The following is an 18,211-nucleotide window of genomic DNA, read 5'->3' on the forward strand; positions in this document are numbered from 1 at the left end:
ACACTGCCAAACAGACCTACTTTATCACTCTCATTAACACCCTCTCAGGCAGTCCCCGTCAAATCTTTTCTACCTTTGCCACTCTACTTCTTCCTCCATTACCTCCACCCACTAACTTACTCACTGCAAAGGAGATTGCTAATCACTTCAAAAATAAGATTGAGACAATTTGTCTCAAGATCTCCTCACTCCTTGTCCTCCTGCACAATCAATACTTCCCTCTTTTGACCCAGCTACTATAGAGGAAGTCACTAAACTTTTTTCTAACGCCCACCTATCCTCCTGCCCCCCGGACTCTGTTCCTTCTCAAATATTACGGTCACCATCTGACTCAATCCTACACTCTTTAACTCATATCTTCAACCTCTCACTCTCTACTAGCATCTTCCCCAACTCTCTAAAACATGCACTAGTCACTCCCATACCAAAAAAGGCCTCACTAGACCCCATCAATCTTAACAACCTAAGACCCATCTCTTTACTCCCTTTTGCCTTCAAACTCCTTGAACATTTAGTCTACAACCGACTGAGCAACCTCCTCATTGAGAATAACCTTCTTGATCCCCTACAGCAGGGGTATGTAATTAGCGGACCTCCAGCTGTTGCAGAACTACAAGTCCCATGAGGCATAGCAAGACTCTGACAGCCACAAGCATGGCACCCAGAGGCAGAGGCATGATGGGATTTGTAGTTTTGCAACAGCTGGAGGTCCGCTAATTGCAGATCCCTGCCCTACAGTCTGGATTTCGCCCACAGCACTCCACAGAAACTGCCCTCCTGAAACAAACGACTTAGGCCGCGTACACACGGGCGGATTGTCTGCCCAAATAAGTTCGTCAGACAATCCGACAGACAGTCCGTTCAAAATTTGAATGAACAGACTTGACCACACACGATGAGCAGACAGTCCGCTGAAAGCGTGCGCGATGACGTGTACAGCACGTACGACGGGACTAGAAAAACAACGTCCTATACACTGCAATGCAACCTTCGGCCGTGTAAATCCTTTCTGAGCATGCGCCATACTTAGTCCGTCCAACTTGCCTACACACGAGCGGACTGTCCGCTGAAACCAAGTTTGGACGGACAAAACCAAGTTTGAACGGACAAAATTACGGAAATTCCGTAAGACTTTGTTCGTCAGACAGTCCGCTGAAAAAGTCCGCTGAAGCCCACACACGAGCGGATTGTCCGCTGAAACACGGTTCAGCGGACTAAGTTGGACAGACAATCCGCCCGTGTGTACGCGGCCTTACTAACAGCCAAAACCAATGGTCATTATTCCGTACTCTTATGCAATTGTGCTCATGCCAGCACTGCTTTTGTTAATCCACTTCAATGGACAGCTCACACACAACTCCAAGGTGGATGCATGCACATCTGCATGTGGCTCTGCACGGAGGACAGATTTAATCACCTATTTGAATGAGTTCTAAAGGGAGGGTAACATGTAGCTTTAAATAGTCCATGTTGTAAGCTTTTTTGCAAGGTTTACTTTTTATTTTGACATGTAGTACATTTTTATATAGCTTTCACATTTTTACCAGCTTGGTCTTCCATATTTGTGGTATTGTATTATATATAGAGATTTGTAGAACAGCTGCTAGATGAAGCTCTCAGTGTCTTAATGCACTTAAAAAAAATATTCTACTGTATTGTGGTGTTTGCCCAGGGATCCTCCCTATCCCTAATGCTTTTCACTGAAGTCAGTGCTTCTGGCTTTCATATGTGGCCCAGAACAAAAAGCCCCACAATTGTGAGCGTCAAATGGGAGGGTCTGGTTCATTATAATCCCTTGCTGCACTCTGTGTTCTAATGAGGAAAGCTGTCATGTCTGCATTCCTTTTAGATGTAGTTCATGGCAGACAATTAGATTGTGCAGTATTGTAGGAAAAGGTGTATTCCATCTGTGTGCTTAGCTGTTTGTCTAGAGTTCAGATTTGATTTTGTGGGGCCCTGCAGGTAATTTTTGTAAATATAATGAGGTGGGATTCAGTATCTTGGTCTATTTGAAGAACTGGCAGACACTCATGTATTTACATAGAAAAGTGTTAAAGATATACAAAGAACAGTTGTAACCCCCATAGGATATACAGGAAGTACTGTTTGTCAGTCATGTAAAGGTTCAACAGCCCACACATTCCTTGCATGGTATATACAGTTATCAGATTGTATTTTGAAAGTGAATTTATTTTCATTATTTCCTTTATTCGTTTAACTGATTCCTATCAGACTGCACAAGTTCTCTACAGTAGATGGATTGTATGATATCTGAATTTTACAGACACAGCAAAGCTTTCTTAAAGAAGAGCTCCAGTCAAAAACTGGACCTGCTGACTTTTAATAAACAAACAGACATTTACCTGTCCTATGATCCAGCGGTGTTCTCACCCCAGTCGTGTTCTCCTTGTGTACTCCCTCGCCGGAGCTGGCATCTTTACTATGGACACCGGGCTTTGACAGCTTGCGGCTTCACAACCGGGTGTCCACTGTGCGTGCACGATTGGCGCTGCGCTCTGTGACTAGTTCCAAAGTCTTCTGGGACCTGTTGTGTCCCAGAAGATATTGGGAGGGAAGGGGAAAGAACTTCCAAAGTGGGAGCGGGGACCTGTCAAAATGGGGTACCCCCTCCTCCCCAAAAGCAAAATTTCACATACAGGAGTCGGGAAGGAGGCCTTAAAGCAAGGCCTTAAGAGCTCCAGTCTCCCAGCCTTGCGGCTTCACAATGCGCATGCACGAGCTGTGCTGCACTCTGTGAATGGTCCTGCAGTCTTCTGGGACCTGTGATGTGTCCCAGAAGGCTACATGGGAAGAGGGGACAACTTCTGCTCAGTGGAAGTGGATATCTGTCAAAACCAGCTACCTGCCCCCCCCCCCCCCCCAAAAAAAAAGACAATTTCTAAAGAGACGTGGGGGAGGATGCCAACAAGCGGAACTTCCCTTATTTGGTAAAGTTCCGCTTTAAAGTAAAAGTGCTTTAAATAACTTTTTTTCTTTTTTGGATGAAGTGGAGAGGGATTGGAACACCTGTCAGATTTTTATTGCTGTCTGTGCCCTCATTAGGGAGATTCATCTCTATTAGTCTTTTTTACTATTATTGTCCTAGTGACCTCTGTCAAGATGGAAAGTGAGGAGAAATCCAAAATATTAGAGTTGTCAGTGGAGTACTGGTGAACTTTTTAGTCTTCTGTCAAGTGTCTTAGGGCCCTCTCACACGGCGGACCGATAGGTTGCGCCTGTCAGTTTTTCAGGCAGACCTTATTGAAACATCCAGTGCCCTCTATGGTGCAGCAGGTGTCTGCTGACATCCACCGGCATCCGATTCTGTCAATAAAAACAGACTGACGGGGGTCAGTTCCCCATTGATCTGGCAAGTCTATTTACATCCAACCACCCATAGAGGACAGCAGTCTGTGTCCGCTCTGAGTGAGTGGACATGGACCCCCCCTGTCCCGACTCCAGCGCAGCCCACCCGGTGTGAAAGAGGCCTAAACCACTTGGTGAGATTTCCTCTCATTTCTGTTGCTTCTCCAGGACAGGAACGAAAGGCAAATTTCCCCCAGTGAGATACAAATAGCAAAAAATAAACTGACAGGGGTTTTAGTCCTTCCTACCACAACTAAAAAAATAAATAAAAAACTGACTATACTCACGCTGTAACTAAATATTATTATTATTATAATATTTTTTTTAAATATAATATTCTTACATGATTGGAATGGACCCCCGTTCTTTTCAATTCTTATTAACTTATCCTTAATTCATTTCAGGTAATAACAGTGTCGATCCAAGAACCTTTTACAATCCTGCAGATTCTGCTGATGAATTTGAAGAGTTTCCAGACGATGCAATAGATAACATTGACGATTTTACGGATGAGGCCACAGATGCATCTGGAGAAGTATCAGGAATGGAGCCCTCACAGCCTCGCACCCGCAGTATCATAAAGGAAGTAACAAACATTACAAAGCAGTTTCATCTGTATCTGACTAACCCACTATTGACCAGATTTGTACCGTCAGTGTACACCTTGGTATTCATTGTGGCACTTCCTCTCAATGTCATGGCTGTCATCATATTCTTGTTTAAAATGAAGGTTAGAAAGCCAGCCATTGTCTATATGCTGAACCTGGCCATGGCTGATGTCCTCTTCATCAGTGTTCTTCCCTTCAACATTGCTTACCGATTTGCAGGAAATGATTGGCACTTTGGACCCGCCATGTGTCAGTTTGTCACTGCAGCATTTTACTTTAACATGTACTGTTCTATCCTACTCATGACAAGTATCAGTGTGGATCGGTTCCTAGCGGTTGTTTATCCAATGCATTCTCTTTCCTGGCGCACGATGGGTAGAGCCTGGCTAGTCTGTATCTTCATCTGGATTGTATCCATTGCCAGCAGTGCACCTCTTTTAATAAGTGAGCAGACTAAACACGTTGCCTTATTGGGCATCACTACCTGCCATGATGTACAAGACCTGAAGGACCTTAGGGGATTTTACCTGTACTATTTTACCACTTTCATCGTAGTCTTCTTTGTGTTACCATTAATCATTACAACCATCTGTTATATTGGCATCATTCGCAGCTTGAGCAGTAAAAGCATTGGAACCTCATGCAAGAAGACCCGAGCCTTAGTCTTGGCCATTGTGGTGCTCTGTGTTTTCATCGTGTGCTTTGGACCCAGCAATCTCATCTTCCTAATACATTATTTGTACTTCAGTCATGGAGCCAACCAGTCTCTGTATTTTGTCTACATCCTTTGTGCCTGCATTAGTAGTATCAACTGCTGCCTGGACCCGATTATTTATTACTATGGCTCCACCCAATGTCAAAAATACTTGTATAGTTTGGTGTGCTGCAAGAAGTTAGCTGAGCCTGTAAGCAGCAGTGGTCAGTTAATGAGCACAGCAAGCAAAAATGAGACGGGCGTCAGCAGTGCAAAAAACAGCGTCTACCGGAAACTTCTGACATAAATTTTACTTCCATGGTTTTGCTGAACAACTGTAGACTTGCACTTTCCTTTATGCACAGTTTAACTTGTTTCAAATGACTGTGTTGCTTGGGCTGGTCCTTACAGATCAGATGTTTTCAGTTCACATGATCAACACACCTGTGTAGATAAGTTTAATACAAAAGTTCAGGATAAAAAATGCATTTAAAAACCACCCAGTTGGAGTTTGTGTTAAGAAAGTGCTTTTTGTGTAGATCAGCCTTTCTCAACCAGGGTTCCATGGCACCTTAAGTTTCGTAAAGAGATTGCTAGGGGTTCCTTGAGCAATGATCAGTTTCTGCATCTCAGATAAGTAACCACCAACAGCAAATATCTTTTTATCAATCTGCAATGGGGGTATTCTTCCCAATGACTCCAAATGTAAGGAGCATTGTTCCATCTCACCATCATGCTAATGTACTATGAGCTGCAGAATTAGTCATTATTAACAGGTTCCCTGACACCAGAAATTTATTTCAAGGGTTCCTCTGTGTTAAAAAGGTTGAGAAAGGCTGGTGTTATTTTTGAAGCAGAACAAGAGTAATTTTACTGTTACCTATTACAATCTTCATATGTCATTCCCCTTACCCTAGTTTGTGGGTGACAGTGTGAGATGGTTAACCCAGAATACCTTTGTTAGGCTGCAGATGCAGGACTTCCCAGTGGGATTCCATGGTGTTCCCAGGCCAGATGGAATGTGTAATGGGACATTGTATTCTGGTTTTAGCTTCAGACCTCCTAGGGGACACCTGTGTTAGCCCTTGTACACACGGTCGGAGATTCCGACGGAATGTGTCCGTTAGGACCGTTTTGTCGGCTATTCAGACTGTGTGTGGTCTCCATCGGACTGTCCGACGGACCAAGTTTTCCAACTTGTTGGTAAAATTTTCTGAAAAAATGCTCCGATCGGACATTCTCCGATCATGTGCAGAGAATTCCGATTGGACAAAGTGCCACACATGCTCAGATCAAATTCCTACATCAAAGATATTGGCTACTACCCTGAACTTAGTCCTGTCGTAACTAAATAACATCATCACGTTCTGAACGATCGTATTTTCCGACAACTTTGTCCGACCGTGTGTATGCAACAGTTTCGGACAAAATTAGTCGGACAGAATCTGACAGACAAAATCCAACGGATTCGGTTGTCGGAATGTCCGACCGTGTGTACAAGGGCTAAGATATTCCGAAAGGAGCTTCTAGATTTCTGAACATCTAGTCTTTCAAGGGACAACAACCCTAAGAAAGGTTCCATAGTCCACTATGTGTATGTGCAAGAATAGTCTCCTAGCTAATGATGATATAGGAGAATATAGGCATGGATGCACTGCTAAGCTATCAGACACATCCTAATACCTGACTTTTATAAGAACTACTTTCCTGAAATAAACCTATTGAATGTGTCTTATTTTCTGTCTAGGAACTGAACTTCTTTAACATGTTGTTCTTTAAACGAATAGTGGCTCTGTAAAGATGGTATAAAGATCATTTAAAAATGATGTGAAGGTGATTTTAAGTGCAGTAAAAATCACACCATATGAATTAATAGGGCACTACCATATCACTTTAATTTAAAAAGCATGGACAAAGAAAATTGATTCCCTGTCTTAGTTTGGCTACCAAGAGCTATTTAGTGTATTAAACCGTTAACAAAGATGCCTGGTCTCATCTACATACCGTATGCTATGTATTATGAAATAAACATAGAAACTCTTTTAGTAACAAATTATTTACATTAATCTCATGTTTACAAACCTTTTAAAGACTATAATTCCCCTAAGGGCCGGTTCACACAGCGAGGCGCGGCGAGGCGTCTCCGACTTGCCTCGCCGCGACCTGCGGGGATCTCAGCGGCGACTTGCAGAGGACTTCTGTATAGAAGTCACTGCAAGTCGCCCCCGAAGTCGCCCAGAAGTAGTACAGGAACCTTTTTTCTGAGTCGGAGCGACTCGAGTCGCTCCTCTCAGAACGGTTCCATAGTACTGAATGGGGGCGACTTGCGGGAGCGAGGCGAGGCGAGCCGTGTCGCCTCGCCTCGCCTCGCTGTGTGAACCGGCCCTTAAAGTTTACAGACTATTTAAAGTTATGCTAGTAGGGAAGTATAGTACCAAAGGATAACGGATCAAGCAAAATGGGGAAACCAGAATAGTGTCTGATGGACAAAAAAATAGGACTGAATTGCCATTAGGAGTGATATTTGCTTGTATACTGAAGTATAAATACCTCATTCATGATAATTCCTTTTGATATGTTGGAGAACAGTGGTGGGAGACAAAAACATTTTAGGTAAATTATTCCTCTATACCAGGGATATGCAATTAGCGGACCTCCAGCTGTTGCAGAACTACAAGTCCCATGAGGCATAGCAAGACTGACAGCCACAAGCATGACACCCAGAGGCAGAGGCATGATGGGACTTGTAGTTTTGCATCAGCTGGAGGTCCGCTAATTGTATATCCCTGCTCTATACCATGACCATATGGGACACAGACATAATAATGGGTGGCTGCGTGTACCTTGGGCCGTCCTTTGTATATCATTCCATAGAACTTTCTTGAGAAGAGATTAATAAATTGTTGTGTTAGAATGTTGCTTAGTAAAAAGCTATTTCTTTTTCGAAATATTCAGCATTTTTGCAGTACTTTCAAGATTAGCAGTGACACCAAATTAGTGTTAAAATCGGTAATACACTTTGTTAGAAAAAAACTTCCAGAGTAAAGAAAGTGAAGAATCTAGCTCATTGTCACATTGTAAATGCTATCACTGGTAATGTAAGAGCTGGCAAATTGTTGTTTTTATGTTGTTAGTATAACTTGCAAAGATTACATTATTAATATCAGTAATTTTGTATACAGTTGTTTATACAAGCTACTGCCACTTGCTAGGCCATTTAGATCTGTAATTTTGAAAAAGCTCTGTAAATAAGTGCATAAAAAACATCTAAACCCAAAAAACAAACATGTAATACATTGCAGCTTACCAGTCCTTGGATGAGGTATATGCATTAGTTTAAATTTTTCAGACTCTTTGCCTTTATTTTCACATGATTATCCTGCCAATAACACACTTCCTGTCCCTTCGTATCTACACTAATTTCTCCACTGTATCTATGGTTGCAGCCATGGTTTTCACACAGGCTGGTGTTCATATTTGCCTGCCTTTGTTCTTCTCCATTACCTGGTGGTTTGATAGAGCTAGTAGTTTGCACAAGAGAGATGACAAGAAGTGACCAAGACAATATATGTCTAATAAGATCAACATGTATTTCCTTTACTTGCTAAAAAAATGTCCATAGCATGAAAATAAATAAATAAATAGAAAGCTGCTATATATTACACTTTTGTTTCTAGGTTTAGATACACTTTAGCACTCCAATCTGCATTTCATCCTTCAGATTGTCACAACTATATATAAACATTTGGGCTAGTACAGGAGTGGAGAATGCAGGAACCATTAAGTCCAATATTAAAGCCATCAGGTACTTTAAACCCTTTACAACATCATTATGTATAGCACAGCTGATGGGCCTTAATGCGCAGCCACCACATACACTAAATTACCAAAAGTATTGTGACACCTGCCTTTACACGCACATGAACTTTAATGGCATTCCAGTCTTAGTCCATAGGGTTCAATATTGAGTTGGCCCACCCTTTGCAGCTTTAACAGCTTTAACTCTTCTGGGAAGGCTGTCCACAAGGTTTAGGAGTGTGTCTATGGGAATGTTTGACCATTCTTACAGAAACACATTTGTGAGGTCCCACACTGATGTTGGAGAGAAGGTCTGGCTTGCAGTATCCACTCTAATTAATCCCAAAGGTATTCTTTCGGGTTGAGTTCAGGACTTGGTGCAGGCCAGTCAACTTCCTCCACCCTAAACTTGCTCATCCATGTCTTTATCGACTTTGTTTGTGCACTGGTGCACAGTCATGTTGGAACAGGAAGGGGCCAACCCCAAACTGTTCCCACAAAGTTTGGAACATGAAATTGTCCAAAATGTCTTGGTGTGCTGTGCCTTAAGAGTTCCCTTCACTGGAACTAAGGGGCCAAGCCCAACCCCTGAAATACGCCATAATCCTCCCTCCACCAATTTATTTTGGACCAGTGACTGACCTCAACCCGATGGAACATCTTTGGGATGAATTAGAGTGGAGACTGCGAGCCAGGCCTTCACTCCAACATCAGGGCCTGACCTCAAAAATGCGCTTCTGGAAGAATGATCAAACATTCTTATAGACACACTCCTAAACCTTGTGGACAGCCTTCCCAGAAGAGTTGAAGCTGTTATAGCTACAAAGGGTGGACCAACTCAATATTGAACCCTACAGACTAAAACTGGGATGCCATTAAAGTTCATGTGCATAATAAAGGCAGGTGTCACAATACATTTGGTAATTTCGTGTATACGTATCATCTTCTGGAACATACTCACTTGGTGCCCCATACCCTTGGCCGACCTGTCACTGATATTTCATGGTCAACTACCAGTGATTGGGAACTGGTAAAATGGGCTCCTGATTATGTCATCTCTGTGCAGCCAATCACAGTATAAAAATATATGGGAGCCCCTCCTACCAGCATTGCATCCTAAGCCTTAAGATTTTTATATTTACAACAGTAGAAAATCTGAACCTAAATAGATATGACACCTTTCAGCTAATGTTTAACACAGCTACCCCAAAAGTGAGTTTATATTACTGCTCTGACTGTATATGAATCAAAGTTTACCTCATGTTCTTTCTTCAAAACTTTCCATGAAGGACTTTTTCTCTATGAATATATAGAAAATATATCATGTGTTGTGTATAGTGTGAGTGTCTTTTAGTAAAGTTACATGTTTCACTGTCACCTTTTCTAAATATTATTGTGTGAAATGTATCTAGCGAGGTATTGTAATGTGAGCTATGTGAAGCCGTGACCGAGGAATATTTAATGCAAATTCTTCTATATGTTATGACTATTGATGAAAAATGAAAACCACAAACCACGTATTGTATCCTGCTGTACTCATTTATCTTCTATACGTAGTTGTGGCTTGGTGTTTATATCATTATTTCCTGTGTTATAAACAGTATGAGGTACAAAACGTATCTATAGCCCACACGTACTTTGTATGTCCTCTCTGGGATGGCATTATGTTCTGTGTAGATTTTAGAATCCACTTCAGAGCTGGTCTCTGCAAGATAGGAACGCTGAATTGAACATAAGCCTACTTCCAATATGGAAAACATTTTCCCAATTGCTTAATGATGAAGTCATCCTTACCATATGGGGGTTTATATGGAACATTAAAGTAAATTGTAAAGGATCGTTTATTTGTTTTTTTTTAAATAACAAACATATCATACTTACCTCCACTGAGCAGCTCGTTTATCACAGAGTGGCCCTGAACATCCTCTTCTGGGGTCCCCCGGTGGCTCTCGTGGCTCCTCCCCGCATCAGATAACCCCCCTAGGAGAAGTACTTTCCCAAGGAGGTTAACTTGCGGGCACACTCCTGAGTCCAGCATTTGCATTCACAGACACAAATGCCAGGCTTTCTGGCGCCCACGTCATTGGATTTGATTGACAGCAACGGGAGCCAATGGCTGCACTGCTATCAATCTATCCAATCAGGACATGAGACACCAGCTAGAGCTGGTGTGCTCATCCCCGGGAAGAAAAAGACCGGCTTGAGGTAAGTAAAATGGGGGCTCTGGGGGGCTGCAGCATGAGAGAAGGTTTTTCACCTTAATGCATAGAATGTATTAGGATGAAAAACCGTGAGGGTTTACAGCCCCTTTAATTCTCAATTCTTGTTCTCAGTGAAGAAGCTATCCCTACCACAAAGGGGTTGGTATGGAACATTACTACCCAATTTCTCTTCTTGATGATAAAGCTATCCCTACCATTAGGGGGTTGATAGAGAACATTACTTCCAGGGTACTGTGGTCAATGATGAAGCTATGCCTTTGTGAGAGCTGTGAGAACTGAGCGATCAGCGGTGTTTGATTGCTTGGTTCTCAGTGTTAGAGCCGAGAGGATAGATGCAGTATTGGACCGATGCTGCATTCAGCTAGGTAAGTATGATTAAGAAAAAAGCAAATCCTATACTTCTCTTTTTAAGGGGGTTGATATGGAACATTACATCTCAATTCCTGTGCCCATTGATTAACCTATCCCTACCATAATGGGGTTTCCTGCTGCATTTCTTCCAAGGTGTGGCATGAGATATAAATCCTATTTTCATTTGCTGTCTCCTCCTCAGTCCTGCTCTGTGATTGATAGCAGTGCACACACAAGGTGCCCTTCCCATAGAATTAATATAAACAAGACTAAGCAGCCCCAGGTTCATTCTGATATGTTGATGTATTACCAAAGGGTCCATTCACACCACTGTACTGCTTGAACATGTGACAACCCATGTTACATGCATTGGTGCACCACAGTCCCATTCATTGGCACCCTGAAGCACCTCCAAAACACATTAAAGATCCTATATGATTTTAGTGATTGGGTGTACATCTACTTTAGGGCAGGGGTTGACAAATTTGCTTGGAATCTAGGAGCCAGCTTCAAAAGTTAGGAGCCAGGTCCGTGACGACGATCCGGACCTGTCCCTGGCCTGACATGGAGACGAGTGAGGGGAAGATAACAGCGCAGTCGCCGCCGCCCCCCCCCCCCCCCCCCGTCCCGTCTCCAAGTCATTGCCCATAGCTCTTAGAGGGACATTTTATTTATTTTTTTCAAATGACAATTTTTTTTTCAATTGCATTTTAGTGTAAATATGAGATCCGAGGTCTCTCTGACCCCAGATCTGATATTTAAGAGGACCTGTCATGCTTTTTCTATTACAAGGGATTTTTACATTCCTTGTAATAAGAATAAAAGTGACACAACATTTTTTTTAAAAGAACAGTGGAAAAAAAAAAAGTTAAAATAAAGCAGAAAAAATAATAATTTTTAAACGCGCCCTGTCCTGCCCGCATATAAAATCGGTGTTCGAACCACACATAGGAGGTAGCGCCGTGATCGGTAGAGCGAGAGCAATAATTCTACCCCAGACCTCCTCTGTAACTCAAAACGTGCAACCTGTATAATTTTTTTAAACGTCGCCTATGCAGATTTTAAAGGGTAAAAGTTTGTCGCCATTCCATGAGCGGGTGCAATTTTGAAGCGTGACATGTTGGGTATCAATTTACTCGGCGTAACATTATCTTTCACAATATAAAAAATAATTGGGCTAACTTTACTGTTGTCTTATTTTTTTATTAACTAAATTATTTTTCCCAACAAAAGTGCGCTTGTAAGTCCGCTGCACAAATACGGTGTGACAGACAGTATTGCAACAACCACCATTTTATTCTCTAGGGTGTTAGAATAAAAAATATATATAATGTTTAGGGGGTTCTAAATAAAGGGAAGAAGAGGCAGGTAATATAATACAGGCAGAGGAATCTTCATTAACATTGCTGGTTTGTCATACCAACGGCGACCACAAGAGGGCGCCAGATTCCATAAGGAATCATAGGACCGCAGAAGGCCTCAAAGCCGCGGCCTAAATTTTCGGCCGCCGGCGGAACGGCCCGACGCGATCACGCTGGGGGGGTCCACAGACACAGGATACCCCCAGCTGTGCTGCCCCAGGCGCGAGGTCGCTATTTCTAGTCGCCAATGCGACCTGGCGACCGGGTTTTGTCGAGCCCTGCTTTAGGGGACCCAAAGATATTAGATGATGATTACCAAATCTGGATTTCATGGTTTGATATACCCCCATTGACCTGCTGTCTATGGTAAAGTCAGAAAATCTGCAATTGTTATTACCTCCACTCCACCATAGAGTAACTCCACTTTTGTTGAGAAAAAAAAATTGCCCTCTGGGTGATCTATATACATTACAATGATTTTGACAAACTTTGTTGCAGATTCCTACTCCTCCCAGTTTGTCTGTCTGTGTCCATGTTCAGAGTGAGTCTAATGGAAGTGGTTTCCTAGTTATCTGCATCCCTTTAGACATGATTTCTTATTGGAAGTATCTCACTAAAAATTAAATTTTTGTTGCAGGGGAAGCCTGAAATCTGACTTGTCTGTTAGTGCACACTTCTGGGAAAATCAGTGAGCCAATCACACAAGCAGGAAATGACATACACATGGAATGACGTACACATACAGTCTGTGTACAGAGCACCTCCAAGTAGCCATATTGCATTTTACAGAAAATGACAGAGCTCCAGATTGAAAAGGAAATGTCATTTTTAATAACATTCAGTTACAATATTACTTGTGTCACAATTGTATATGCTATATTTTTATTATTATTATTTTTATTATTTTTTTCCCAGGAAAGTGGCGTTACCCTTTAAGCAGTGACAAAGCACCCTCCAGGTCCACTCATCTCCTCCCCCCTCTAATATCTATTCACAGAAACAGACCTTATAGACCTACAGGCCATTTCTGATGCCTGAGAGCTGTCAAATTGTGCATGCACATCTGACCACTCTTGTAGGTACAAGAAGCTGAAGTGCAATCTCAAGGCAGCACATGCATGCAGCATGCTCTTCTAATGAACCACTAATAAAGTATGTGTGAGCTGCCCATTGGAGCAGCGCAGGTGTAGTATTCATCAATATCTGTGTATAAACTCCGGAGTAATTAAGTGAAGAGAGCCCTAAGAACCCTTTCACACTGGGGCGGTTTTCAGTCGCTTTACCACTGAAAATAGCCTCTGCTAAGCGCCTGAAAACCGCCTACCATTCATTCAAGTGTGACTTTTCACACTCTGGCGATGCACTTGTTGGACATTCCAAAAAATCTTTTGGGGTGGGTTGGGATTTTTTTCCCGAAGCGCCGTAACAGGGGGGGGGGTTAAAGCAGTCCTCTAGCGGCTGAAATGTTCCCGCTTACACAGCGGTAAAGTGTGAAAGGGAAAGGGGTCTTAAACAAGTGTTAGCAGCCCCGGAGCAGTACAATCCAGAAGTACTGGTCTGGAAAGTACTGGGTTTTATTCAACCAGAGATGCCTTGTATGAAGTTTGAAGGTTCAAGGTGATCAGTTTTACTCTCACAATCCAAAAACCTACTTATGGTAATTGCATTGCTCCCAATTCCCTCTAGTGTAGGTAGAAGTTAGTGGCCCGAGTCTGTGAAAGGCATTGGAGGACAGTAGGGCTTTGGCAAACGGTGACTCATGTGAAATGATCTTTGTGTTGCTTAATATGTTGCCACTATATAAGGGCAGGAAATAAATAGAATAAGCTGTGCAACCTGCTAGCCGGGATTCCAATGAATGTATTTTTGGGCTTTCAGGATAGTTTCTTACTCTTAACTGTTCTTAAAGTCAAACAACCCATGTGGGATCCCAAAATAACGTTTTTGGAGGTCCATGGAAAGTGGTCTTCTGACATTTCCTTTTTTCTGGTCTAGAATAATGAGGATTGGAAGGACTTTTTAACCCCAGTGTTGTGAAGTCATTTATCTTTCATTCTTCTGCTTTGAGATAAGAAGTTGTGACTCTTAATACAATCGAGGAAATGTACAGTATAAAAAGTGTACTGAAGCTAAAAAAAAATTTCTATGTATTCCTTTTTTTTTTCTAAGTCCATATGTTTTGTAGGTTAAAGTGGTAATAAACCCCAAATCAAAAATGTAATGTATTGCAGCTTACCAATCATTAGATGTGGTGGCTGCATTCATATTTATTTTTTTAGGTCTTTTCCTTTCTGTTTTCACCTTGTGGTCTGGCCAGTAATATACCTCCTTTATTAGAGTGCCCCCACTCTGAATGAAGGAGCGCAGGAAAAAAAAAAAAAAGAATTAGTAAGCTACAATAAAATAAATGTTTTCTTTTGAGTTTAATACTGCTTTAAAATATTCTTTTTTAAAACTATAATATTTATGGTGCATTGAAACCGTTTTCCCCCTCCTTTTTAACCGCTTGCCGATCGTGCCCTGCACATATATGTTGGCAGAATGGCACGGCTGGGCAAAATAACGTACCCGTACGTCACTTTGAATTTCCCGCCATGCACGTGTGCCTGCCGTGAGCTCCCTGACCGTACCCGCGGGACCCGATGACTCGATGTCCGCGGGGATACCCGCAATCGTGTCACGGAGCTAAAGAACAGGGAGATGCCGATGTAAACACAGCATCTCCCCATTCTGCCTAGTGACAGGACACCGATCGTCTGCTCCCTGTCGTCGGGAGCAGCGATCGGTGTTGTGTCACTGCTAGCCCATCCCCCAGACAGTTAGAATCAATCCCCAGGACACACTTAACCCTTCCCCTGCCCCCTAGTGGTTAACTCCTTCACTGCCAGTGAGATTTTTACAGTAATCATTGCAATTTTATAGCATTGATCGCTGTATTAATGCCAATGGTCCTAAAAATGTGTAAAAATTGTCTGATGTCCCCGCCATAATGTCACAGTGACATCTGATCGCCGCCATTACTAGTAAAAAAAAATGATTCATAAAAATGCCATAAATATATCCCCTAATTTGTAGATGCTATAACTTTTGTGCAAACCAATCAATAAACCCTTATTGCGATTTTTTTTTACCAAAAATATGTCTAAGAATATGTATCGGCCTAAACTGAGGAAAAACATTTATTTTTATTTATTTTTTGGGGGGGGGGGGGGTATTTATTTACTTTAGCAAAAAGTAAAAAATAATGCATTTTTTTTCAAAATTGTCGCTCTTTTTTGTTTATAGCGCAAAAAATAAAAAACACAGTGGTGATCAAATACCACTAAAAGAAAGCTCTATTTGTGGGGAAAAAAGATTGTCAATTTTGTTTGTGAGGCACGACCGCGCAATTATCAGTTAAAACGACGCAGTGCCGAATCACAAAAAGTGCTCTGGTCTTTGTCCAGCAAAATTGTACGGGGCTTAAGTGATTAAATGTCCTCCAATGTATTAATGATCACATCATTTTTTCCATCACCAACTGTCTTTAATGGCTAGGCTCCAACTGTTTGTTACATTGAATTCAGTGTAAATGAAAGGTTTATGTTTGCACAGGTTTACTGTAAATATACGGTATGTAAATACTTTGTTTTCAGAATATTTTGTATTGTTTGTCTATTTAATATACTGCATACCTTTTGTCTCAAATCCTCTGATGCATTTACTCAAATAAAGTAATGTTCCATTCAGTGTTTGTTTATTGAGTATTATTTTATTATCACACGTATCAATCTTTATCACATGTATCAATCCGATTTCCTGGCAATGTATCTAATTTTGCCAACTGTATAAACAGAATAATCACTTTGAGTTTACCCAAAGGTTAGCAATAGTTGAGGAGAAACTTTCAATGTGTTTGGTAAGAATATCAAATGTTTATTTTGGGCTGGACTGTCTTTCCATAATGTTCTTATGTTTGGGCTAACAAAAAAATCAAGGAATAAAAGGAAGTAATAAAACAAACCCCCTATTCTTTTTACCCTCTCTTCTGTCTGCTGGTTCCTGCACACAAAAACATATCCACGTTCCCCGCGATCCAGCAATGTTCTGTAGGGATTGCTGCACACCCAGTTTCATGCCCCATCTTATTCTGGCACCATAAGGGGCCGGTTTTCTTTTGATGTCTTGCAGCCAGCCCAGTGATGGCACACAATTCACTGGTGGCCCCTCCATAAGGGGCATGCCCCCCCTCCAATCCGGCCCCTTGATCTACATGCAGGGATGCTGGACTATGGATTCCAATGAGAAGGGTGTATTTTTTTGTGTATTTTTTTGATGCACATGATTAGAGCCAGGGGCTCTAATAGGCTTCAAAACAGGGTGGGCTCGGGGCGCAGAGCACTGCGCTCCGACCCCACCTATTTGTGTGATGCTAGCGAATGAATATTCGCTATTTTCCTCCTGGCCAATCAGATAGTCCCTAATGGGCAAGGAGTCCTAGGACACACTTCTGGTTTGCAATCGGCCGCAAGTAGAACGTCTGTGTGCTCACCGGAGTGGCCCGGCCCTTCCTTCTCCCTGCCGCTGTGCCTCCTCCATGTCTCCACAAGGTAAGGCAGCCTCCGGGTGACCTCTGCTGTTTGTCACGGGTGGGGGTGATCGCCGCCTGTGTCTTCCGAGGGGGTGTAGTGTTGGCTGTGCTGCCCCCCCAAATAGTGAGCATCAGCTGCCACTGGCATACATGCACCACAGCATGCCATTAGGATGTTGGCTGTAAAAGCCAGGCAGAGACAGCCAACCATCCACATAATGTTGTGTGTGTGGTGCATGAGCAGTAGAGTACCCAGAGGAGGGGAGATAAATGAAAGAAAGTAAAGGCAGACTAGGCATCAGTCTATGGGCCCCGCACCAACGTATCAAAATGATATTGATTTGATTGCGAAAGAATGTTACAATGAAACTTTTTTAATTTGCTTACAAAAGATAGAGAGAAAAAAAGAATCAAGTCAAAGAAATTAAAACTTTACATTAAAGGCTCTGTAGAGGAAATGCTGTAAAGCCTGGTACTATTTTTTCTTGTGCTTTTTGCAGAAACGCACTACAGCCCATTTAACATGGTTTCCTGTGGGAAATGCTCACATCTTTCCTTTTTCAGAAGTAAAGACAAACTTTTGGGTGTTTGCAGCCATCACCCTGGCTGCTGCTTTTCCTGGGTTTTGGTGTTGATCTCTTTCTAACAAGGGGCACTGCAGTGAGGGGCCCCTTCTGTGTGCCCTACCTTAGTTCACTCAGCTCCCGGCTGGAACCTCTGCTGTGTGGCCTTTCCACAGTGCAGGGATCCAGGTGTCATTTAGCCAACATATTGGCCTCTACTTTGTGGTTTCTGTTTGATGTTACCAACCTATGTATGTACCCTAAAAACCAACTCTAGCTGTCTCCTGATGAAGTGGGCGTTGTCCCACAAATGCGTAGAGATTACAGCGCCTGCTAATTAGGAATAAAATGTTCCAGTAATCATGTTGGCAGCTTGACTTTACATTGGTGATTTGCCTTTTTGGATGTCGTACGACGAAACTTGTGTTGCATACACACGGTCGCACAAAGTTGTCGGAAAATCTGATTGTTCGGAACGTGGTGACGTAGAACACGTACAACGGGACTATAAAGAGGGCAGTAGCCAATAGCTTTTGTATCATAATTTATTCTGAGCATGCTTGGCACTTTGTCCGTCGGAATTGTCTACACACGATCAGATTTTGTTGTTGGAAAATTTTAGATCCAGCTCTCAAACTTTGTGTGTCGGAAATTCCAATGGAAAAAGTCTGATGGAGC

The 18,211-nt window shown here is 42.3% G+C and overlaps 1 protein-coding gene across 1 annotated transcript in view; it reads left to right on the forward strand.

The window, feature by feature from the left end:
* Positions 1 to 9,984, forward strand: part of LOC143940810 (proteinase-activated receptor 1-like) — a 32,126-nt gene extending 22,142 nt beyond the window's left edge. Inside the window, exon 2 of the mRNA XM_077462568.1 lies at positions 3,771 to 9,984. Within this exon, the coding sequence (XP_077318694.1) occupies positions 3,771 to 4,975 (1,205 nt within the window). The 3' untranslated portion in view covers positions 4,976 to 9,984. The remainder of the gene's footprint in view (positions 1 to 3,770) is intronic.
* The last annotated feature ends 8,227 nt before the right edge of the window (positions 9,985 to 18,211 follow it).

The sequence above is a fragment of the Lithobates pipiens genome, unplaced genomic scaffold (assembly GCF_037356315.1).
Source record: "Lithobates pipiens isolate NorthernLeopardFrog02 unplaced genomic scaffold, aLitPip1_a1.2 Scaffold_3, whole genome shotgun sequence".
NCBI classification, from domain to species: Eukaryota; Metazoa; Chordata; class Amphibia; order Anura; family Ranidae; genus Lithobates; species Lithobates pipiens.